The sequence below is a fragment of the Macaca thibetana genome, chromosome 9, assembly GCF_024542745.1.
Source record: "Macaca thibetana thibetana isolate TM-01 chromosome 9, ASM2454274v1, whole genome shotgun sequence".
In the NCBI taxonomy this organism is placed as follows: Eukaryota; Metazoa; Chordata; class Mammalia; order Primates; family Cercopithecidae; genus Macaca; species Macaca thibetana.
In genome coordinates this window covers 42,327,359-42,350,277 of record NC_065586.1, presented here as the reverse complement: position 1 = coordinate 42,350,277, position 22,919 = coordinate 42,327,359, and the positions used below count along the sequence as shown (strand labels likewise).

Below are 22,919 nucleotides of genomic sequence, written 5' to 3'. Positions count from 1 at the left end.
TACCTGGACCTCCTGCTCCAAGCTGAGCTGTCGCTCCAGGCTGCACTCCACCATCTCCGTGGTCACCGGGAACTTCTCCGGCAGCTCTGTGCAGCGCCGGATCAACACAGGGTTGCAGCCATTCAGGAACTGGTAGCCAAACATCAGGTCTTCCTGCCAATGATTCATGACCCGCTCTACCAGGAGAGAAGCGAGGCCCACCCTGAGCTCTGAGCAGAGGGCAGCCAGGACCGTGGCCCTCCTGACCTCACCTGACCTCTGCAGAGCAGAGTCCCTGCTTGGTCTCCTCCCCCAAGTGCTCCCTGGATGGACACAGCTCCAACTGCTGTCCCCTGCCCATCACTGGGTCAGGCTGTGGCACCATCTCATCATCCCTGAGCTGGCCCTTAGTGGCTCAGAAGCCTCCCGGGGCACCCGTCTCTCATGAACTCAGGTCCTTCAGCCCAGCATGGATAGTCCAGGATGAAAGGAGGAGGGGCGTGGAGGAGAGTCCCTGGGGACAGTTTTCCAAGTTTGGTTCCCCATGTCCTGATTTCAGCACCTCTTCTTGTCCAGCCATTCCTGCCTCCTTAACGTCCTTCCCATGCCATGACTGGCCACTATAAAGCTAGTGCTCTCACCAAACACATCCTTATCCAAAGGAACCCAAAGTTGCTTTCATGTAAATGCCTAAAACACAAGCCAAGTTCTGCCTTTGCTCTGGTCAGAAGCACAAATGATTGATTTGTGCCAAGAAAAAGTTCTGATACTTTTCAGACTTCGATGGTGAAATGAGGTCGAGGGTGCTGGAGCTTGAATATCTGAGGAGGAGAAACCTCTGGGCACAAGTGTGACCACAGTGATGCAAAAGCTGTGGAGTGTAGGGGGTGCCGGCCAGGGTGGCATGGTGGCAGCGAGGCCCCCATGCTGCAGCAGGCAGGAAAGCCCTTGTCAATTTCGCGGTAAGTCTCAGACAGAAGAGCAGCATCCCCTGTCCCCAGCACCACTAGAGCCCCCAGAGGCACACTCACCAGAAATAGTGTTGCTGATCTTGACGAAGATTTTCTCAAAGTCGGCAAAGTCATTCCAGGAAGACTGGAACATGTGCATGAAGCGGTTGATGAACAGGTTCTCCATCCTGCAGACCAGGAGAGAGGTCACCTTGTACACACCAGCCATGCCTCCCTCTGCAGAGCCCCTTCACAGTGAGCTCTCAGGGGTCCCCACAACACACCCCGCCCCCACGGCCCCAGGCAGCTCTGCAGAGACAGGTGATTGGCTTTTCAGAACCAGGACAGAAACTGGCATCTATACGGGATGCTGTTCCTACTGCACCTCACCTGTCGAAGAGACAGGCCAATACCCTCCAGAATAGCCTACAGTGCCTTGAATTCCATTCACACATGTGTTCATTCATTCATTCATTCACTCATCAGGCACTTGCTGTCCCCCACTCAGTGGGCCAGTCCCTGAGAAAGCTTCCAGGAACAGAGATCCAGCTGCTCTACTGTGTTGCCTGGATTTTGGGGAGACGAACAGTTCAATTGACTTGAAAACTCATTTATTTTCTGCTAAATGGCTCCATGCTTGGTGCTGAGGACAGAAGTTTCCAAATGCTCACTGCACAAGACGAGAAAATAGAAACCCAAGGCCAGAGCTTGCTAAATTCAGAATGCAGGCTGCAGGTACCAAGGAGTGAGATGTGTGTGTGAGCAACCCCCAGGGCTTCCTGGAGGAGGCAGGGTGTGGGATGGGTCCAGGAAAGCTGGAAAAGAGGGGAGAGGCTTCCCAGGCTTCCTCCATAACCCTGCAGGGTGCAGCACAGGAGCGTGGGAATGCTGCCCAGTGTTCACCATGGCACAGGCTGCCTCAGTTTCTCTCTCTGGCACACAAAAGACTGAGATTAACAAGTTAGCTTGTTTCCTCCCCACTGTCAGTGCTCGATCACTGCCCACTCTTCAGCCTTGACTCTGGCTGCCCCTCAGAGCCCAGGCCTTTGCCTTGGGCCTTTGCACATCTGTTTCCTTCAGGCTGGAATGCTCAGTGCCCCTTTCTTTTCTGCTGTGGGCTAAATTGTGGCCCCCATATTCACATGTTGAAGCCCTGACCCCCAGTGTGATGGCATTAGGAGGTGGGGCCTTTGGGAGGTGATTAGGGTTAGATGAGGTCACGAGGGTGGGGCACCCATGATGGGATTAGCATCCTCCTAAGAAAAGGAAGGCACCAGAGGGCTTATTCATGCCCTGTCCCCATCTCTCCTCTGCCACGTGACCATACTATGGGAACACAGAGAGACATCTGCAAGCTGGGAAGAGGGCCCTCACCAGCAAGTGGATTGGCTGGCACCCTGATCTTGGACTTCTAGCCTCCAGACCTGTGAGAGACAAATGTCTGCAGTTTAAGCCATGTGGTCTGTGGTATTTTGATGTGGCTGTCCCAATAGGCTACGCCATTCTCCTACTGCACGTATGGGGTGAGTGCGTCTGGAGGGCTCCCTGGAGTGATGCTGTCTCCGTTCATTTCCTCTGTAGCTCTTACTGCAGCTTAGGTGCAAACTCATGTGTCTGAATCGGTGCCCGCTGCCCTATGCATGCTGAGGGCACAGTCATGCCTGCACTTTACTCAGCATTGAGCCCAGGCCTCCTAGTGTCCAGAGGGGCTCATGCAGCACCGCCTCGTGGACGAAAAGGTGACCTCACCCTGGTGCAGGGGATTGTGCCCGGGGCATTCCTCCAGTGGCTCCTCTTCCTGCCCACCCCCGAGGAGGCAGCCCTACGTGGCCAGGATCCCCCACTTCTCAGGTGGAGTGTGGCTGGGTCTGAGCTGTAGACACACACACCTTGTCATGGGGAAATCTGGGGAGTCAGGGACCTCCCCACATCCTCCTGATCCAGCAGAATCAGAGAATGGAGGCTGGGGAGAGCCTGGCTGATGGGACACAGGGCTTGGTGACATCCCAGCTCTGTCGTACCAGGAGAATTACCCTGTGACCACGCATGAAGGCAGCAAACTGGAGCAACCACACAGGGGAACTCTTAGGATAAGCAGGAGACACTGGGGGTCTGTCCTGCTTGCCCTGCCAGGCCTAGGGGCGCATCCGGGCAGAACAGCAATCCCCTTCCATCCTTCCTTAGCTTAGCAAATGCTTCTCTCCTTTGTCCTGGCTACCCTGGGTCTCCGAGGAGGCCATGATGCTCAGGAGAGGGTACCGGGACCACAAGGCTGGAAGCCTTTGTGAGTACTGTCTTTTTCTCCTCATGTGTCAGGACAAAAAAGCAGCCTGCAGGTGGCCAAGAGGGTGTACTGCTGGAAGTTGCCATGGCACAGTCTGGGCGGTGTGGCCGGCTTTGTGATGGGCTGCATACAGTAGGTGCTCAGTGCTACAGCAACCTGGAGCTGTCGAATAATGCCAGCATCATCTTCCAGTCCTTCTGGTACCTTCTTCACTTGGATCCAGCCCCTCGTGGGGAAGGAGGGGCTTTTACCCAGATTCTTGCTGCAGCCTTCCAGGGAGGCTGCTGTGGCCTCACCAAGGCTACGACCAGCAGCCAGGCACCGGAATACCCAGAGAAGCTTCTTTCAGCCTTGCTGCCTCCTTCCTCCCCCAGCACCTCTTGTCAGCTGAGTGTCCTGGGCTAGGAACGCTTGTCAAACTAGAGGAGTAAGCCTCACTGTAGCATCTGGTGTCAGTCTGGGTGGGGAAAAGAACTTATTTCTGGGAGATGAGAGTCCTTCCCAAGCCCCGAGAGCCCTGTAGGGCCTGAAGATGGCCCAGCACCAGATGGTGCTCCAGAAAGAGGCCCTGTGCTGGGGCGCCTGAGGTCCCGGGTGGTTGCTCACCCCTGTTCTTTGGAGGAACCAGGAGTGAGTCACCATCTCCCCAGCTGGGTCTGTTTGACCTCAAAACAGGAGGTTTGCTCTGAAAACAGGGTGGACGTGGCAGTTTTCAGAGGAAGCCACAGATCCAGGAAGAAGTGGAGTTAGGAGGAACATATTTGCGTGTCATCTAGAGGCAAAATATTTCTATATCCTTATAGATAACTGGAATATTCAGGGCTTCAAAGATCCGCTTTTGTAAAAAGAAGGAACCTGCAGGCCAGAGAGGGCACCAGGTAAGGTCACACAGGCAGGTAACAGCCACCTTGATCACCTGGTCTCGGGGTGGTGACCAAGCTTTCTCCTGCACTTTCAGCTTTCTCCTGTGCCAAACTGTGGCCCAAACTGGGCACCAGCTGTTGGCCGTGTGCCAGGTGAGCCCCACCCCTCACCCCTACTTCTCCCAGGACCGGCCTTATTTCTCTACTGTTCCGCCTCACTCGAAGGAAACTCTCTCAATTTCCTTTAACGAGGCCATGGAGGTTCACCTGACCTCTGTCTCCCTGCTCTTTCCTTCTGCTAACAGCTTTTCCATTTTTCATGCCACAGTTGTGCTGTGCAGGGCGGGGGCAAAGCCTGCTGAGGAGGGCTGGCCCCCTTCCAGGCACAGCAGGTGGCTAGGAGGAACTGCGTGCCAGAGTTACTCAGAAGCGGCGAGGAAACCAAGCTGTCCCCAGCCAGAGGTTTAACAGGGAAGGCCTCCTCGGTGATTTCAGCCACGAGTTTCAGTTTCCTGCCAGTGGGCACAGAGTTTAACCCACACTAGGGGGTGAGTGTAGCCATCCAGATTTTAACAAGGGCCCCAGGGGATTCTGACGCAAGCTATACTTTGATAACCACTGCTGAAGAGGTTGCAATGTTTTCCAAATTAATTTGACTACAGAACAGATCGTTTTTGTTGAGGGAAACATGACTTCATGTTTTGTATTAACTCTTCGTCTTATTTTATGACGCCTTTTTAACAACAATATGATGCTACCTTAGCAAATAACATTGAAATTTTCTAGCCTTGTCTAAATTTTAGATGGATTCCCCCCTACATTTTCCAAACAAATTTATTTTACAGTGGGACACATCTCTGATCTCACAACAAAATTTAATGAAAGTCAGTACGTTTTATTGGCATCAGTTAATAGGAGGGGATTATTTTGAAAATTTCCAAGGATTTCAGAGGTTTTAGGGTAGCATTTGGGAAGTTAAGTGGGAGAATTCTACTTGTGTCACAGGAAAAGCGGTTCCTATGAGTGCTTTGGTGACGGGGCCAAATGGTTTCTGAGCTGGGATGACGATAAGAGGGGATGGGGTCTTCTTCCCATATACAAACGCACGCTTTGCTTTCCAATGCCAGGCCAGCAGGCTCCCTCCTCTTCCCGCCTCTCTTTCCTTCGCCATCACTTCTCCCGACACCCAGCCTGGGCCCTCATTCTTCCTGGTGCTCGTGAGTCCCTCCCTTCCTCCACACGCACTCTGCCCTTCCACTGAGCTCAGGGCCCTTATCTCCTGGCCTGGCCCCTCTGCAGCCTTCCTTGCCTGGGGGACTATCGCTCCTTGCCTGGGGGACTATCGCTCCTTCCCTGCACCCCTGGTGCCTTTTGTTTTTGTCTTTTGAGACAGGGTCTCACTCTGTTGTCCAGGCGGGAGTTCAGTGGTGCAGATCACTGCAGCTTCCACCCCCCCGGCTCAAACGCTCATCCCGCTCGGGCCTTCTCGAACACTGGGATTACAGGCGTGAGCCTCCGCACCCACTCCCTACCCCTTATCCCCCTTCAGGACGCTGCCATCCATGTAGCTGGGTCGTCTGGAGCACAGGGCATGTGGCCGGCCTGTGGGGCTGGGACAGGGCCGGTGGGAGGGGCTGCCCTCAGAGCGCACCCCCTAGGCCTCTGCCTGCCCCCAGGTCCCCTCTCCCCCGTCCTTTACCAGGAGTCCCTCGTCACCTTCTCCGCTCAGCCCCGCTGCACAGCTCCCTCAACCCAACCCCTGGACTCAACTTCGCCCCAGCCTCCTTCGTGCCCAGCGTCCCTTGTAAATGACCCCCCGGGCCGGGTGCCCCGCGTTCTCTCTCGGCCTCTCCCCAGTGGCCTGCTCTCCGCCTGCCGGCGCACGCCCGACCTCCCTGCGTCTGTGCCTTCACCTGACCACAAAGGCAGCCAGGACAACCTCCGCGCGGCTTGACTGTCACAGCTCCCTATTTATCCCTGGACGTGGGAAACTCGGGCTCAGAGCGCCTCTACTTACACTGCGGCACAGACTGGCGCTTCCTATGCCGCCTTCACCGGAAGACACCCCTGGCGTCCTGGGTGAGGGCGGGGTCCTGGGGTGAGGGCGGCTCCATCCGCGACCCTTTCCGGAGCTGCTCCCGCCCATTCTCATAGAGGGAAATAGCAGGGCGTGTGAGCCCCCCACCCCTGGCCCCCACCTCTTCCAGGACCGGCCGCCTATCTGCACTGTCCCGCCCCACTAGGAAGGAAACTCTCTTTCTCAATTTCCTTTAACGGGGACATTGTCTTTTCAGCCCTGCCACCCCCTGCAATCGTCTTCCAGGCTGCAAACAGGCTGTGGGGTGGTGAACACATCAACTGCTCTTCCCTCCACACCACCAGGAAATTTCGCAAACCACTTGGCTCTCGGCGGCCTGGCCTCGCCACACCTGTGCCCACAGTCTCTCTCCGCTGCAATCCCCTGTGCCATTCTCCAGGTCCCACGTACCTCTGCCTGGGCCCAGTAAGGCCTGGACAGATGGCCCACGGCTGCAAAGCCTTCCTGGGCCCCATCAGAGAGAACGCCCAGGTGGAGCGAGGGTCCCCTGCCCACCCCGCAAGCGCAGGGGCCCTTCCAAGAGTGCAGCCCTAGGCCGGTGTGTGATGGTGGAGATGGGGTCCCAGAGGGCCTGAACCAAGAATGGAGAAGACTAAGGCTGTCTTTAGGGAGAAACTTCTCTGAGGGTCTGATGTATGCGGTCCCATTTTAATCTCACAACAACCCTGAGGAGGAGCTGGGGCCGAGTCTCATTGTTCATTTGAGGACACTGATGCTCAGGGAACTTAGATGACTTCCCTAGGGTCTCCCCCACCCTCACCGGCCCAGAGCCCTCTCCCAGGCACCCCTCATCCCCACAATGGCTCCTCTAAGCTGCTTCCTTGTGGCGCAGCCCCCTTGCCTCAGCTCCTCAAATGCAGGGACACCTCTTCTCTCCCCAGCAGACCTTAAGGGTCTCCATCCACTGTGCCAGCACAGATGCGGTGCTCAGAGGCGGGGCTAAGCTTACGGTACAGCCTGCTGTGCCAAGAGGGGCAGAAGGGCCCCTTTCAGGATTCCTTTGCTCTTCTCCTGTCAATAGGCCATCACTCAAGGGGCTAAGTGACAGGACGATGTGGAGAAAAGTGGGCTGCAGCACTTCTGGGGCCGAGGGCAGGGTGGGCGGCACTGGGGAGCACAGAGGAGGGGACCTCACTGAGGCCAGGGGCTTCTAGAAGCTTCTGCAAGAAGGGGCTCCTCACCCATGTCTTAGCCAAGAAGTGGGGCAGGCGGGTGTGGCACAGGAAACAGCCAGGTCAGAGACTAGAGGTGCTCTGCAAAGCCCTGCTGGATCCCCACGGTGGAGCATCCTATGCATGTAGGACCCGAGAGACTGCAGGGGCGGGCACGGCCCTACTGATGTGTCTCCATTTCTGGGCAGAGACATCTGGGCTCTCACCTGCAGCTGAGCCAACCAAGAAATTATATTTACTTTTTAGAGCGAGCCTCCAACAAATTATACATGCACTTGAGAATGAGCCCTCCCCGTGTCTTGAGAGATGGAGTCCAGGGAGGCAGCTGGAAAGATGCTCCTGCCCTCACTCAGGAGAGATGGTGGAGCTGGGAGAGAAGGAAGCACTCCCTGGGACCCAGCAGATGGACTTGACTCAGCAAATAGATGCAACCTTATGTGGGGGGTGGGGAGGCCCAGGGAGGCATACAGGCCAGTGGTCTTAATCCTGGCTATATACTGGAATCCCCCAGTAGCCCTAAAATATAACTGTGCTGGACTGCCCCTCCTTCCACGGTTTGTGCAGAGTGGGCAGTATGGAGTCTGTAACACTAAACACACAGGATTGAGAACCATATATCTAGGCTGTTGTTAGCCGTGATGGGGATACATGAAAAGGACGTGCACAGATACCTTCTATACCATAGGATAGGCACTCATTAAATGCTGTTAAAATGGAGCGTGACCCAGTTGGCACTCAGGGGCCAGCTGGGTCACACTTTCATTTTAATAGGATTTAATGAGCACCTATTCTGTGACAGCTGCTAAGATACAGAGGCTCCTGAGACACAGAGATGACAATGACCTTCAGAAACACTGAGCAGACATAAGAAAGGCAGTCTGGCCTTCACTTTCACTCCACCATTCATTCATCCATCCATCCATCCATCCATCCATCCATCCATCCATCTCTCTGTCTACACTTCCATCCACCCACCATCCATTCGCCATCAATCCATCAATCCATCCATCCACCCATCTGTCCATCCATTCATCTCAGTATCCATCCATCCATCCATCCATCCATCCATCCATCCATCCACCCATCCACCCACCATCCATGAATCCATCCATCCATATATCAATTTCTCATCTATCCCTCCATCCATCCACCATCTACCTCTTCTTCCCTCCTTCCTCCTTACCTTCATCCATCCATTCATCATCCATCTCTCAATCCATCCATCTGCTTGTCCATCTGTTTGATTGTCCATCCATCCTGTATTCTTCCATTCCCTCCTCCACCATTACTAAGCCCAGGTGGCACTACTCTCCACCTTACTACCTCACCATCCTTATCATCCTCTCCAAACTGTCTCTTTCATAGGGGCCTTCTGTCCTGCTTGTCCCATCCTGGTCTGGGACCTACCCCACTAAAGCTACATGGCTTTGATCAGCAATCCCAATCCCAGAGTAGGGGAAGGGAAGTGAGCCCTTAACTTCCATGATGTTTCCAGGGAGATGTTGGGTACTGCTGCATTACCAATCCAGATGCTTGGTTTTACTTTTTCTCTCTAGGAGACCCTGATTGTGGTAGGAGAAAAATACTCCAGCTTTGGACACAAACAGACCTAGATTCAAATCCTGGTTTTGCCAATTTCTGCCTAAATGACTTTAGGCAAACTCCTTGACCTTGACCCTTGAAGACTCAGTTTCCTCACCTAGAAATGGTCAATAATATTATTTACCTCCCAGGATGGCCATGAAGCTTAAAATAGATGACTGTACTCCCCAAAACACCTACAAAGTGTTTAGAATAAATAATATTATTTTAAGCTTTGAAGACTGGCTGAGTTCTCAGCCCCGTCTACCTGCTGGGTGTGCAGACCCAAGGCCAGGGTCCCACCCTCGTAGACTGTCATCTGTAGGTGTGGGGTTGGCCTGGCACTGGGAGGTGCTAATGCTCCTCAGAGGATTCTAGGTATAAGAGGAAATGAAAATCTTTGGACCCCAATTCACTCTGCCAAAAGGGAAAAATTAAGCTGAAAGCTGAGTCATGCAAGGAACTAAGATAGCTACAGATAAAAGGTAAAAACCCCCACAGGTAGCTCTCAGTGTCCACCTTATCAAGTGCTGATGTACTGAGTGCAAGAGGAATACATAACTCACTATTCCCCTACCTGCTCCTTTTCCTTTGCAACATGTGGATTCAGTAATGTGACTATGCCCTCCCTTTCTTCCCTCCAGCCTGCTTTTCTCCTTTAAATATTGATGCCCTTAAAGGCATCTTTGGAAAAAGGCACAGACCACCAATTGTTCCTGTGGATTTGTGTTCCTTTTTTCCATGTATGTCTTTAACCTTAGCAAAATAAACCTCTAAATTGATTGAAACCTGTCTCACATACTTTTTGGATTACATAAGGGTTAGTCCAGTTTCAGAACCATGGATTTAGGGTTTGCCAAACTGACATGATTTTTACAATTCCCTACAGGGTCAATGTGCAGATTTAAAGACCCCCTCCACTACCCCTGGGGTAGGGTCAGGGGATCCATATGTTTAATAAGCAGCCTGGAGTCTCCTGATAGCCTGGGCAAGCTTTAAAAAGCCCTGCAGCCATTCAGATGAAACAAAGGTGCACAGAACCCATATTTCTGCCACTTATTAGCTGGGGGCCTTGGGCAAGGAAGGTACTCGACCTCCGTATTCCTCAGTTCCTCAACTGTAAAATGGAGACAATGACTGTGACTCCCTCGTGGGGCTGTGATGGTGGAACAGGGGACATATGTCATGGGATCAGCACTGGCATTTTGGCCATTCTCACCATAGCACCTGCCATCTTGGTGACAGCCTGGACACAAAGCCTTCACATCTTTGAAGTGGCCATAGAGGGGATGAGATGTGGACGGGGAAGAGGCATTCCAACTAAAGACCCCGGCTTTGGGCCAAAAACACATGTATGTCTGGTGTCTGGAGTCCTCTAGGTTGTGACTTTTTTAGATACTGGTTGTCCTGCAATTGTGCATTGAGAATCCACTCTATGGCCAACATATCATCAAAGCATTTGGCTCAGCTAGGCTGTTCCCCCAACCCAAGGGCCCCATCAGGAAAGGAGTGAGGGTCCCACCCCCAGCACCAGCCACTGGAGGGGCTGCCCAGAGTCCCTCAGTTCTCGTAAACTTACGCTTTGGAGTAATTCAGAACAAAGTCCACTCCTTTTTCACTATCAAACTGGATATCACGGGGTAAATCCTTGTGGCATTTGGCATCGATGCTCAAGGGAAAGCCAGGGCTCCACTCCATCCATCTGAGCATGAGAAAGGAGAAGAAATTGGGTTAAATGCCGGCCTTTGGTCTGCCCCTTCAGCTGAGGGCTGCCCACACTGTCAGACGGTGTTACACAGGGAGATTGATGTACCCACAATTAAAGTCAACACATCACAGGCTGACCCTGTGTCCAGTAAGCTTCTGGGACCGCTTCCAAAGTCCAGTGGCACCAAATTGGCTGTGCCCTGAGCATCAGAGTGGGAACCCTGAGACTGAGCTTACAGTGGTACAGGTGCACACCACTGCATAAAAAGTTCTGAAGGTAGTCTAGGGAGACCTCACTTACTAGAGGTGACATTGAACAGCAGAAGCCTGCCTTGCCAGTCACTGGAGGTAGAAGGTGTTAAGGCTGCCCAGCCACGCCCAACCTGGACATCCACCATTCTGCCAGCTTGGTCAGTGTGTGCCCTGGACTGCATGCATGTCCTGCATGTGGCATTTGGGGAAATGGGACAGTTCTTATGCCTTCACAATAGGACGACAAGGCAGCAGGTGGCCTGGGAGAGGGACCCAGACACAGACAGCTAAAAGGCTTCCCTCTCTCACCTGCTGGCTAATAGCAGGTTTAGAGATTATTACAATCAAAACAGCTTCCCCAAAGACAAGCCATGCACTGCATCCAATAAACATGCTCAGATCCTGGCATCCTTGAAACTTATCCTGTGGCATTGGGCATTTGCGTTTTCAAAAATGTTTATTTTGCTTTTCTTTTTGTTTACTTATTGACTAAACTTAAGCAGTGAAAATGTCAGAGGTGTTTGAACCACAGCAACTCCATCTTGAGTAGGGGCTGGGTAAAATAAGGCTGAGACCTACTGGGCAACATTCTCAGGAGGTTAGGCATTCTAAGTCACAGGATGAGTTAGGACGTTGATGCAAGATATAGGGCACAAAGACCTCGCTGATAAAACGGGTTGTGATAAAGAAGCTGGCCAAAACCCAATGAAACTAAGATGGTGATGAAAGTGACCTATGGTCATCCTCACTACTCATTATATGCTAATTATAATGCATTAGCATGCTAAAAGACACTCCCACCAGTGCCATGACAGTTTACAAATGCCATGGCAATGTCAGGAAGTTACCCTATATGGTCTAAAAAAGGGAGGAACCCTCAGTTCCTGGAATTGCCCACCCCTTTCCTGGAAAACTCATGAATAATCCACCCATTGTTTAGCACATGATCAAGAAGTAACTATAAGTATGCTCAGTCAAGCAGCCCACGCTACTGCTCTGCCTGTGGAGTAGCCATTCTTTATTGCTTTACACTCTTAATAAACTTGCTGTCTTCCACAATGGTTGAACTAGTTTACAGTCCCACCAACAGTGTAAAAGTGTTCCTATTTCTCCACATCCTCTCCAGCACCTGTTGTTTCCTGATTTTTTAATGATCGCCATTCTGACTGGTGTGACATGGTATCTCATTGTGGTTTTGATTTGCATTTCTCTGATGGCCAGTGATGATGAGCATTTTTTCATGTGTCTGTTGGCTGCATAAATGTCTTCTTTTGAGAAGTGTCTGTTCATATCGTTTGCCCACTTTTTGATGGGGTTGCTTGTTTTTTTCTTGTAAATTTGTTTGAGTTCTTTGTAGATTCTGGATATTAGCCCTTTGTCAGATGAGTAGATTGCAAAAATCTTCTCCCATTCTGTAGGTTGCCTGTTCACTCTGATGGTAGTTTCTTTTGCTGTGCAGAATCTCTTTAGTTTAATTAGATCCCATTTGTCAATTTTGGCTTTTGTTGCCATTGCTTTTGGTGTTTTAGACATGAAGTCTTTGCCCATGCCTATGTCCTGAATGGTATTACCTAGGTTTTCTTCTAGGATTTCTATGGTTTTACGTCTAATATTTAAGTCTTTGATCCATCTTGAATTAATTTTTGTATAAGGTGTAAGGAAGGGATCCATTTTTAGCATTCTACATATGGCTAGCCAGTTTTCCCAGGACCATTTATTAAATAGGGAATCCTTTCCCCATTTCTTGTTTTTGTCAAGTTTGTCAAAGATCAGATGGCTGTAGATGTGTGGTATTATTTCTGAGGACTCTGTTCTGTTCCATTGGTCTATATCTCTGTTTTGGTACCAGTACCATGCTGTTTTGGTTACTGTAGCCTTGTAGTATAGTTTGAAGTCAGGTAGCGTGATGCCTCCAGCTTTGTTCTTTTGGCTTAGGATTGACTTGGCAATGTGGGCTCTTTTTTGGTTCCATATGAACTTTAAAGTAGTTTTTTCCAGTTCTGTGAAGAAAGTCATTGAATCTATAAATTACCTTGGGGAAGGCATTGAATCTATAAATTACCTTGAGCAGTATGGCCATTTTCATGATATTGATTCTTCCTATCCATGAGCATTGAATGTTCTTCCATTTGTTTTTGTCCTCTTTTATTTCACTGAGCAGTGGTTGGTAGTTCTCCTTGAAGAGGTCCTTCACATACCTTGTAAGTTGGATTCCTAGGTATTTTATTCAGCTCAGAGTGACTTTGATGCTGCCTTGTAGTTGGACAGGATTTATGGGCAGAAAAAGGAACGTGATGTACAGAAAATGGAAATGAGGTACAGAAAGAGCCAGATTGGTGATGGCTCAGCATTTGCCTTACTTGAGCCCAGTTTGAACAGCTGGCCACTGTGAGTGGCTGAAGTCTGGCTGCTGTGATTGGCTGAGACTTGGTTACTTGCTATGAGAGTAGGTGACAGTCTGTTTACATGTCCAGTTAGGTTACAGTTCACTATGTACAGAGAAACTTTTAGGCTGAATTTAAAATATGTAAGGAGAAAGGTTTAAGTTAAACTCATTAACACCTAGAAGAGAGAAGGTGTTCATTCAATAACTAATTATGGAGCACCTACTACGTGCCAGGAAGTGCTTTGTGCAAAATAGAAGAACATGTAACCCCAATACAGGGCAAAACTACAAAGAAATGGAAGCCATAAATGAAACTATGAGAAACATATAAACCAAAAATAAAATTCTAAGCCCTGCAACTGACTGATGGACCCTTCCCTTGGCCAAGGGCATTTCAAAGTTAACCTGAAAAATTAGTTCAGGCCATAATAGGGATGGGTGGCTAAACATGCCTCATTGTACTCTCTTCCTTCCTGGAATTCAGGCACAGCTGATCAGCATTCACATCAACACAGAGATGTTAAGTCTGATAGAACAGACTCTTTAAGATTGATAAGAAACATTTACAATTGATTCTACCTGAAGCCTGCTATGTGGAGGCTTCATCTGCATGATAAAAACTTTGTTTCCACAACCCCTTATCTTAACCTAGACATTCCAAATTTTTAGATAATAATTCTTTTAAACAGTTGCCAATCCAAAAATCTTTGAATCTGCCTCTGACCTGGAAGCTCCCCTCCCCCATGTTGTCTCACCTTTCCAAATTGAACCACTGTCCATCTTACATGAGACTGATGTCTTATGTCTGTCTAAAATGTATAAAACCAAGCTGTACCCCAACCACCTTGGGTGCATGTTCTCAGGATCTGCTGGGGCTGCATCATGGGCTGTTGGTCAGTCATATTTGGCTCAGAATAAATCTTTTCAAATACTTCACAGAGTGTGACTCTTTTCATTAACAGACATGAAAGCCAGATGCAGATGTAATAAGCAAGGAGGAAGAGCTCTAAAAGGAGAGTAATATATGGAGAAGTGAAAAAAAATCAAATAAATAAAAGAACTTCCTTAAGTTGAAAAATACTTCAATATCTTAAGTCTGTGAAAGGAAATTAAATTTTAGGACCCCAGACTCATTTAGCCAAAGGGAAATGTCGAGCTGGGAACTGTGTCATGCAAACCTGCCTCCCCCTTTTGGTTCCTAAATAAGATGGCTATGATGAAAAGCTACATGTCTCCACCGTATTTTGCTCACAAGGAAATTCCTAGTGAACTGTTAAAATTTCACCATGGCAATGCAAATTGATCGCTTATCTTTACAAGCGCAGTCACCCACCAGATACAAATGCATATCTGATTGTTCCCCTGCCCTATTTTGTCTATTTTCTCTTATGTAAAATGCAGATTCCCTGCATTTTCCTCTGCCCCATTTGTTTATATCATCTTATGTTAAAAAATGCAGATTCACTGAGCCAGACAAAGGCATGAATGACTATTTTTCCCTGCCCTGCTCTTACATGAAAATTGTGTACTTCTCAATATCCCGCCCTTTCCCCTTTAAATTTGGAGCCCTCAAAATCATCTTCAGAGAAAGACATAGAGCTGTCTCCCAGGCATACATCCTTAACTTTCGCAAATAAGTCTCCTAAAATGATTGAGACTCGTCTCATCATTTTTCTCAATGACAAGTCTTAGGTGGAAAAAAAAAAGGAAAAAGATACATCTAGGTGTATACTGATTAAAATTTAAAATGTCCAAGAGGCAGGAGAACATAAGCGAAAGAGAGAGAGAAGGAAAGAGATGCAGAGAGTGAACGAGAGAGGAAGAAAGTGGGGGAGGGAGGGAGATAGAAACTCTAGGAAAAGAAACAATCAAACTATCATATTTCTCCTTTGTCATTCTGAAAATGGGAAGAATGAAGTGTATACAGACTTTTTTTAGATCTTCATCTAAGCCTCTCATATTGTCATCAATGAAGGCAGAGGAATTTGTTTTGAGGGGATGGGTGGGGGGACAGGAGGACAAGCACAGACTCAGATCTTACACTACACATGAACCTTCTGAGGAAATTAATTGAACGCGTTCAGCTGAACAAAAATTAAATTAGAATGAATCAATAAACTCCTAAATACAGCAAAGAATATTCATTATAAAACTACAGCAAATATAATAGTAAACAAAGAAACAAAAATATGAGAGCGATGTTCATCCCTACCACCACTACTTGTTTTGAGAATTCCAGCCATGCAATAAGAAAAGAATATCAGTCATGTAGATAATGGAAAGTAAGAGACAAAATTATTATCATTTAGATAATACGAGCACATTAACTAACCAGGCTCACTAACAATAAACAAACAAGAATAAGTGATTAGAACCAATGAAAGAATTCAGTAAGAGACCAATGTACAGTAAATGTAAGAAACAAGTAATTTACATTTATCCCAGCAACATTTTTGCAAACAGAAAAATATCCTGCTCAGAACAGCAAATGCTACATGTAGAGTAGCTAGAAAGGTGAAGGACCTGCATGAAGAAAACTAGAAATTCTATGGAAGGACATGACACAGGATCTAAAGAGGAGGAAAGACATGCTGTGTTCTTGGATAGAAAGACTGAATCTCACTAAAATGCCGACATATAACACAGTTATGTGAAATTCAAAGTAATTCTCATTATGAAAATCTTAAGAAAGAACAGTGAGATATGAAACAGAAATTAACATTTATTAGAAAGTTATGATAACCAAAAAATGGTGCTGGGGTCTGAAGTAGAAAAATAGGCTAACACATGAAGTGCAGAAACAGACCCAGAAACTATGTGTACATAATACAAAACTCGCCAACACTTATCCAGTGCTTTCTACGTGCCAAATACTATTCTCTGTGTTTTCATGGTTTAACTTATTATCTCAAAATCCCTAAAAGGAAGGCACTGTTATTTCCCCCATTTTATAGCCGAGGGAACTGAGGCACAGACAGATTAAACAACTTTCACAGGACTGGAGAAAGTGCCGGTAAGTGTGAGTTGAGCCCAGACACTCAACTCCAGAGCTCACGACTACCATCCTATGCCAGCTTGTACTGTGGGTGTCATCATCCCTGTCATCCAAGTCAGGAGGAAGGACATCATCCCTGTCATCCAAGTCAGGAAGGAATGCTACCGGGAGAGTTCCACCCCTACTTTGCAGCATGTATGAAAACATGTGGCAGGAGTGGGGCATGGTGGTGCACCATGCTACTTGGTGCTCCCCACCATGCTACTTACACTCCCCAGCTACTTGGGAGGCTGAGGTGGGAGGATGGATTGAGCCTGGGAGTTTGAGGCTGCAGTGAACCGTGATCATGCCACTGCACTCCAGCCTAGGAAACAGAGCAAGACTCTGTCTCAAAAAAAAAAAAAAAAAAAAAAAAAAGAAAAAAAAAAAGGTAGATGAATGAAAGGTGCAAACTCAAAGAGGAAATTATAAAAGTATTAGACAAAATTACAGGGGAAGTATTTGTGTAACACTGGGGTGGAGAGGGCTTTCTTAAGCAAAGTAGGAAACCCAAAAGTTATAGATGTAAACAATACATAGTTAATAAAATAAAGAACCAAAATCTCCTGTGGCAAAAGCAACAGAAGACAAATAATAAATGCTATACATATGTAACAAACGGATACTATCCTGATATAGAAAGAGCTCCTTTAGATTAATAATTGAAAGAACAATAGGGAAAAAAAAAAGCTTATAAATAGGCAATGCAGTGATGCTTAACTTATTAGTGGTCAGGGGAGTGCAGATTAAAACAACCACAAGGTCTTAGGGGTTTGTAGACTGTCAAACAAGGTCATCGGGTACTGATAAATGTATGGGTGGGTAAAAGTATCTTTTCATACACAGTTGGTAGGACTGCAAATTACTATACAATTTTGTGAAACGATTTTTGTTGGTATTTCTTAAAATGAAAAAAATGCTGATTTGTTCCAGCAGTCTGCGTTCTGGAAATGGATCTGCCAGTAACTAAAGCACCAGTACATCAAGATGTTTGTACAAGATTGGTTCTGACAGCATTGTTTGTACTGCAAGCACCCAAAACAAACAGACACACTTACAAATGGGAAATGAACTGAATGTCAGTGAATAGGGGAATGGCTGAGTAAATTATGGTGCATTCCCAGAAGGCAAGAAATAAGTAGCAGTTTAAGAAGAGGAAAATAAATGAGATACTATTTCACACACAAGAATGAAAACATCTGAAGATGCGAAGTGTTGATGATGCAGGGAAACAGTGAATCTCAGAAACAGTTGCTGGGGTGTCCACTGGCAGAATGCCTTTGGAAAACAATCAGCAATATCTAGAAAGCTTAAAAACACATGTGGTCTGCAACCCTGCAACTCTACTTCTTGGAATATTCCCTACAGTAACTCTTCTGTGAGAGCACAGAGAGATGTGTGAGAAAGCTCATTGTAGCTTGGTTTGTAACAGCTAGAAATTAAAGACAGCCTGCTTGCCCATCAGCAGGAGAGCGGATGAGCACCTGGGTTATTCAGATACTGATGTTCCATGAAGAAGTTAACTGCATGAACCACATCTGTCCGTGTCAACCAGATCCTCTTCAATACGTAATGATGAGTGAAAAGTGCAGGTCACAGAATGATTAGATTAAATTACATCGATTAACAAACACCCACACTTTGCCATTTACTGCCGTGTGTGAGTGTGCATGTAACACAGACAGATGCGGTCACAGTGGGAGAGCACAGGCTGTGGGCTATGACCTGGGTCTGCTTCTCCTTCTCCCTGTGTGGCTGAGTGAGTAAGGAGGGCCGGCGAGAAGCACCAGCTTTCTGACATAGTGGGGACTATTCTTAGTCATTGCTTTACTTCCAAACTCTGATCTAGAAGCCTGAGAAATCTTGTGAGAAAGAGGAACTCCAGGATTGTGCAGACAGTGCAAAGTTCAGTGTTTCCTGAACGGAAGCAAAGGAGGGTTTCTGAAAAGGACAGATGAGTGGAAGGAGGAAGAAAAAAATGATTAAATCTAAGAAAGGGGGAAACTATCTCACCAGAAGCCCCCTGCTGCAACATTGTGATAATGTTAAGCAGCTCCCAGAGAATTGGGCTAGTTTGTGTTATCTTAGATGAGTAGATAGCAAAGTTTAATTAGATTTCCCCACTAATTCATACTAAAGTGTCAATGGCTTATAACAAATTAAACGAATTTTACAGGTATTTTATCTTAACCCAGATTCACAGGCCAGAAGTACTCCGAGAACTGGCTGCAGGGGCTTTGCCAGAGGTGGCTGAGGGAGTCGAGGAAGAAGCATTGAAACAACAGCCCTTTGGGATGGGAGGCAGAGCTCAAGTACAATGTGTGCACTGCACCAGGTACGAAAGTCTGGAAACACATCATATGGTGCCTGAGCTGAGAGGCTTGTGCACAAATACTCTAAAACAAATCACACATTTATATACCCTTAACGTGACCCACAGCACAGCAGGTTACTCTCCCACACTTGACACTAATGGCATATAAGTTTTATTTTTGATTTTTCAATGGGGAAATAGAATATATAAAATATGTATGGATATGTATATATGCACACACACACTCACACATGCAGAAAAATGTACAAAACACCCGTACGACCACCATCCAGGTCAAAAATCAGAACGTTGTCCGTACCCTCACCCCCTACCTTTCCCAATCAACCCTCCTTCCACCCCCGGTAATCACCATTGTCAGCTTTATGATAATCATTTTCTTGTTATTGTTTAAGGTTCCGCTTCGACACACCTCCCTAAACAATTTAATTCCAAAGTTATGAATTGGCCAGACATGCTCCTGGCTTCTTTCCTTCAACACCGCGTCGGTGAGGTTTGTCCATGTTAGCAGCAGTTTGTTGATTTTCCTTGTTGGGTAGAATTTTCCTTGACAATTTATTTACCTATTCTACTGCTGTTGGACATTGAGCTGTTGCCATTTTTTGGCCATCATGAGTAATGCTGTTGTGAGTATCCAGGCGCACATGCACACAAATTTGGATCCCACTATAGGATTTCTGGGTCATAGATTATAGTGTAGCTTCAGTTTTACTAGATATTGCTAAATTGTTTTCCACAGAGGTCATATCAATTTGTCCTCCTGCTGGGCAGTACGTGAGTGTTCCCAGCCCTCTGGATCTTCTTTAATACTCAGGTGTTGTCAGTTGTTGAAGTGTTGCCCATCTGGGGGGCATGTGTGTGGTAGTAGCAGCAGTTCACTGTGATCTTCTGATTCCTAATGAAGCTGAACACCTTTTGTATACTTGCTGCTTATATTTTGTACAGTGAGTACTCAAACCTCTTGCCCATTTTCTAGCGAATGACACTCCCCTTCTTAAAGATTTGCAGGTCCTTCACATGCTAGGAATAACTCTCGTCAGTCACTCTATGACTTGCCTTCTCTCTCTCCTGGTGTCTTTCAATGAACAGAGTGTCCTTAACGTACCAATCTTTTCCTTTGTGTTTAACACGTTCTGAGCCTTGTTTGAAAAATCCTTTTAGCTTGAGACCTGGAAGAATAATCATCTGTAGTCTAAATGTCTTACAGTTTTGTCTTTAACTTTTCAGTCTAATCAACCCCAAGCTGAGTCTCCTGAATGGCAAGAGGTGGATTCCGATTTCTTCTCCTTCTCCTTCAGCCCTCTGTGCTGGCAGGCCCCTGTCCTCACGATGCACATCTAGTGGCCCAGTGCCACCCATCAGCCGAGCCCTCCATAACAGACTCAGTAACCACATATGTGTGGCTGTTTCTTGTTTCTTTATTCTGTTTCATGGAATGTTTGTGATGAAAAGGGGGATGGAGCTAAAGATAGTTTTGAGGATGGGGCAATTGTGTTCTTGGTGTGGGATTTCTCACCCCTTGACAGGGTGGCTGGGCATAGGGGAAGAAGAAGCTACAGGGCTGAGAGATGCTGTTGCAACTTAGAAAAATTAAGAAAAATGAAGATACTACTCAGCTATGGCAAGTGTTTGGTGAAACAGGGACCCTTACATGGCTCATGAAAACTGGTTAAAGATTTTTGAGGAGAAATTTGTTAATGTGTACTAATAACTTTTACTATTTGGTAATGTCACATCTGGGCATCTATCCTAGGAAAATACTTAATAATGCATACAAATTTCACATACAAGGGTTTTCACATTGCTTATAAGAATATAAAAATTAGAAACCTCCTAAATGTCCAGGGAGGCCGGGTGTTTAAGTGAATGATGAGGCATTCATTCAATGGAATATTACATAGAAACTAGAATAATGTTTATGAGGAGATTTTGAAAATATGGGAAAATGATTTTGCTATACTGCTAAAGTGCAGCAAGGAGGATGCAAAGTGGTATATATAGCACAATCCCACATTTAAAAAGTGAATAAGACAAAGTGAAAACAACTAAACATGAATTATAGGTATTTTTCTGCTTCTATATTATTTTCCTTCTTTTACTTTTTTGAGTTAAAGAAAACAACCCAGATATACTACATATTCCTTGTAAGAAGTTCAACTATTGAGGAATATGTAGAAAAGTATCACAATATTGGCTCCCAAAGGCCCCTCTGCAGCCCAGGTAACTTCACTGTCCATACAGAATGATTCCTTCCACTTAGACACAGACTCAAATGTTTCCAGGGGCCAAAGCAGGAAACGAAATGAGAGAAAACCTTGATATAGACAACAGACAGGTGTGGACTGGGGAAGCCTGAAGAATATCTCTGTTTACTCAAAAGTCAACAATGATCCATCAAACACTTGTAGAGGCTGGATACAGCCCATCAGCCACCCATTTCCAGAGGAGTACTCTGTAATGTGTTATTATTATTATCTTCCAAAAAGCTTTATTGAGATACCTTTACATACCATTAAATTCACCCCTTAAAAGTATGCTATTGAAAGATTTTAATGTATTTGCAGAGTTGTATGTGTAACCATCATTATAACCTAATTTTGAAATAATCTCATCCCCAAAGGACACCTCGAACCCATTAACACTCACTCCTTGTTCCCCCTCCCCAACTCCTAGTCCTAGGTAACTACTCACCTACTAATCTGACCCTGTGGGTTTGCCTATTCTGGACATTTCATACAGATAGAATCATACAATATGGGGTCTTCCGTAAGTGAGTTTTCCATTTAGCATATTTTTGAAGTTCATTCAGTGTTTGGCATGTATCTGTAGCTCATTTCATTTCTTTTTTTTTCTATTTGAAATGGAGTCTTGCTCTGTCGCCTAGGCTGGAGTGCAGTGCGGGAATCTAGGCTTACTGCAACCTCCGCCTCCCGGGTTCAAGTGATTCTCCTGCCTTAGCCTCCCGAGCAGCTGGGATTACAGGTGCGCACCACCACGCCTGACTAATTTTTGTATTTTTGTAGACACAGGGTTTCACCATGTTGGCCAGGCTGGTCTCAAACTCCTGACCTCAAGAGATCTGCCCATCTCAGCCTCCCAAAGTGCTAGGATTACAGGTGTGAGCCTCCGTGCCCAGCATTCATTCCTTTTTAATGCCAAAAAAATCCCATTGTATGGATAAACTATATTTTGTTTATTCATTCCTCAGTTAATGGAATTTAGCTTGTTTCTACTTTTTGGCTATTGTGAACAATGGTGCTATAAATACGTGTGTACAAGTTTTTGTGTAGATGTATGGTTTCATTATTCTTGGGTAGAGGACTAGGAGTAGAATTGCTGGGTCATATTGTAGCTGGGTTTAAGATTTTGAGGAACCACTAAACTGTTATCTGAAGTGGCTGCATCATCTTACATTCCAGTAGCAGCATCAGGGTTCCAGTTTCTCCACATCCTTGGCAGCACTTGTTACTATCTGTCTTTTTTATTCTAACCATTTTAGTGGGTGTGAAATTGTATCTTGTGGTTTTGATTTGAAATTTCCTGATGATTAGTAATGTTGAGCATATTTTCACATGCTTATTGGAGATTCACAAATTTTCTCTGGAGAACTATTTAATTAAATGCTTTGCTAATTTTTAAACTGGGTTATTCATACAGAATATTTTTAAATTGAGTTGTCAGAATTCTTTATATATTCTGGATACAAGTCCCTTATCAGACATATGATTTACATATTTTCTCCATTCTGTGGGTTGCCTTTTCACTTTATTGATGATGTCTTTTGAAGTATAGATCTTTTACATTTTAATGACGTCTAACTTGGCTACTTTCTTTTGCTGCCTGCGTTCTTGGTGCCATATCTAAGAGGCTTTGCTGAACCCAAGATTATGAAGACTTACTCGTATGTTTTCTTCCAAGAGTGTTATGTTGCTAGCCCTTACTTTTAGATCTATAATCCATTTTGAATTTTTAAATTTCTCTAGCAGCATTATTGAAATATGTCACATACTATAAAATTTATCCATTTAAAGTGTTCAATTCAAGGATGTTTAGTATTAATTTTTACACAACGGACAACCATCAGTTGTAGAACATTTTCATCCCCCGCAAAAGGAACACTGTATCCATTAGCTGTCACTCCCATGACCACTTCCTCACCCCCTGCCCCTAGACAACCAGTAATCTACTTTCTGTCTGTACAGATTTTTCTCTTCCAGAAATTTCATATAAAAGGAATCATACAATATATGATCTTTTGTGACTGGTTTCTTTCACTTAGCA

At 46.3% G+C, this 22,919-nt stretch overlaps 1 protein-coding gene across 2 annotated transcripts in view; it reads right to left on the bottom strand.

The window, feature by feature from the left end:
- Positions 1–22,919, bottom strand: part of ALOX5 (arachidonate 5-lipoxygenase) — a 60,682-nt gene that overhangs the window by 21,035 nt on the left and 16,728 nt on the right. For both annotated transcript variants that reach the window (XM_050805326.1, XM_050805327.1), the window contains 3 exons: positions 10,507–10,629; positions 1,011–1,117; positions 4–176 (listed from right to left, as the gene is read on the bottom strand). In XM_050805326.1, the coding sequence (XP_050661283.1) occupies positions 4–176; positions 1,011–1,117; positions 10,507–10,629 (403 nt within the window). The remainder of the gene's footprint in view (positions 1–3; positions 177–1,010; positions 1,118–10,506; positions 10,630–22,919) is intronic.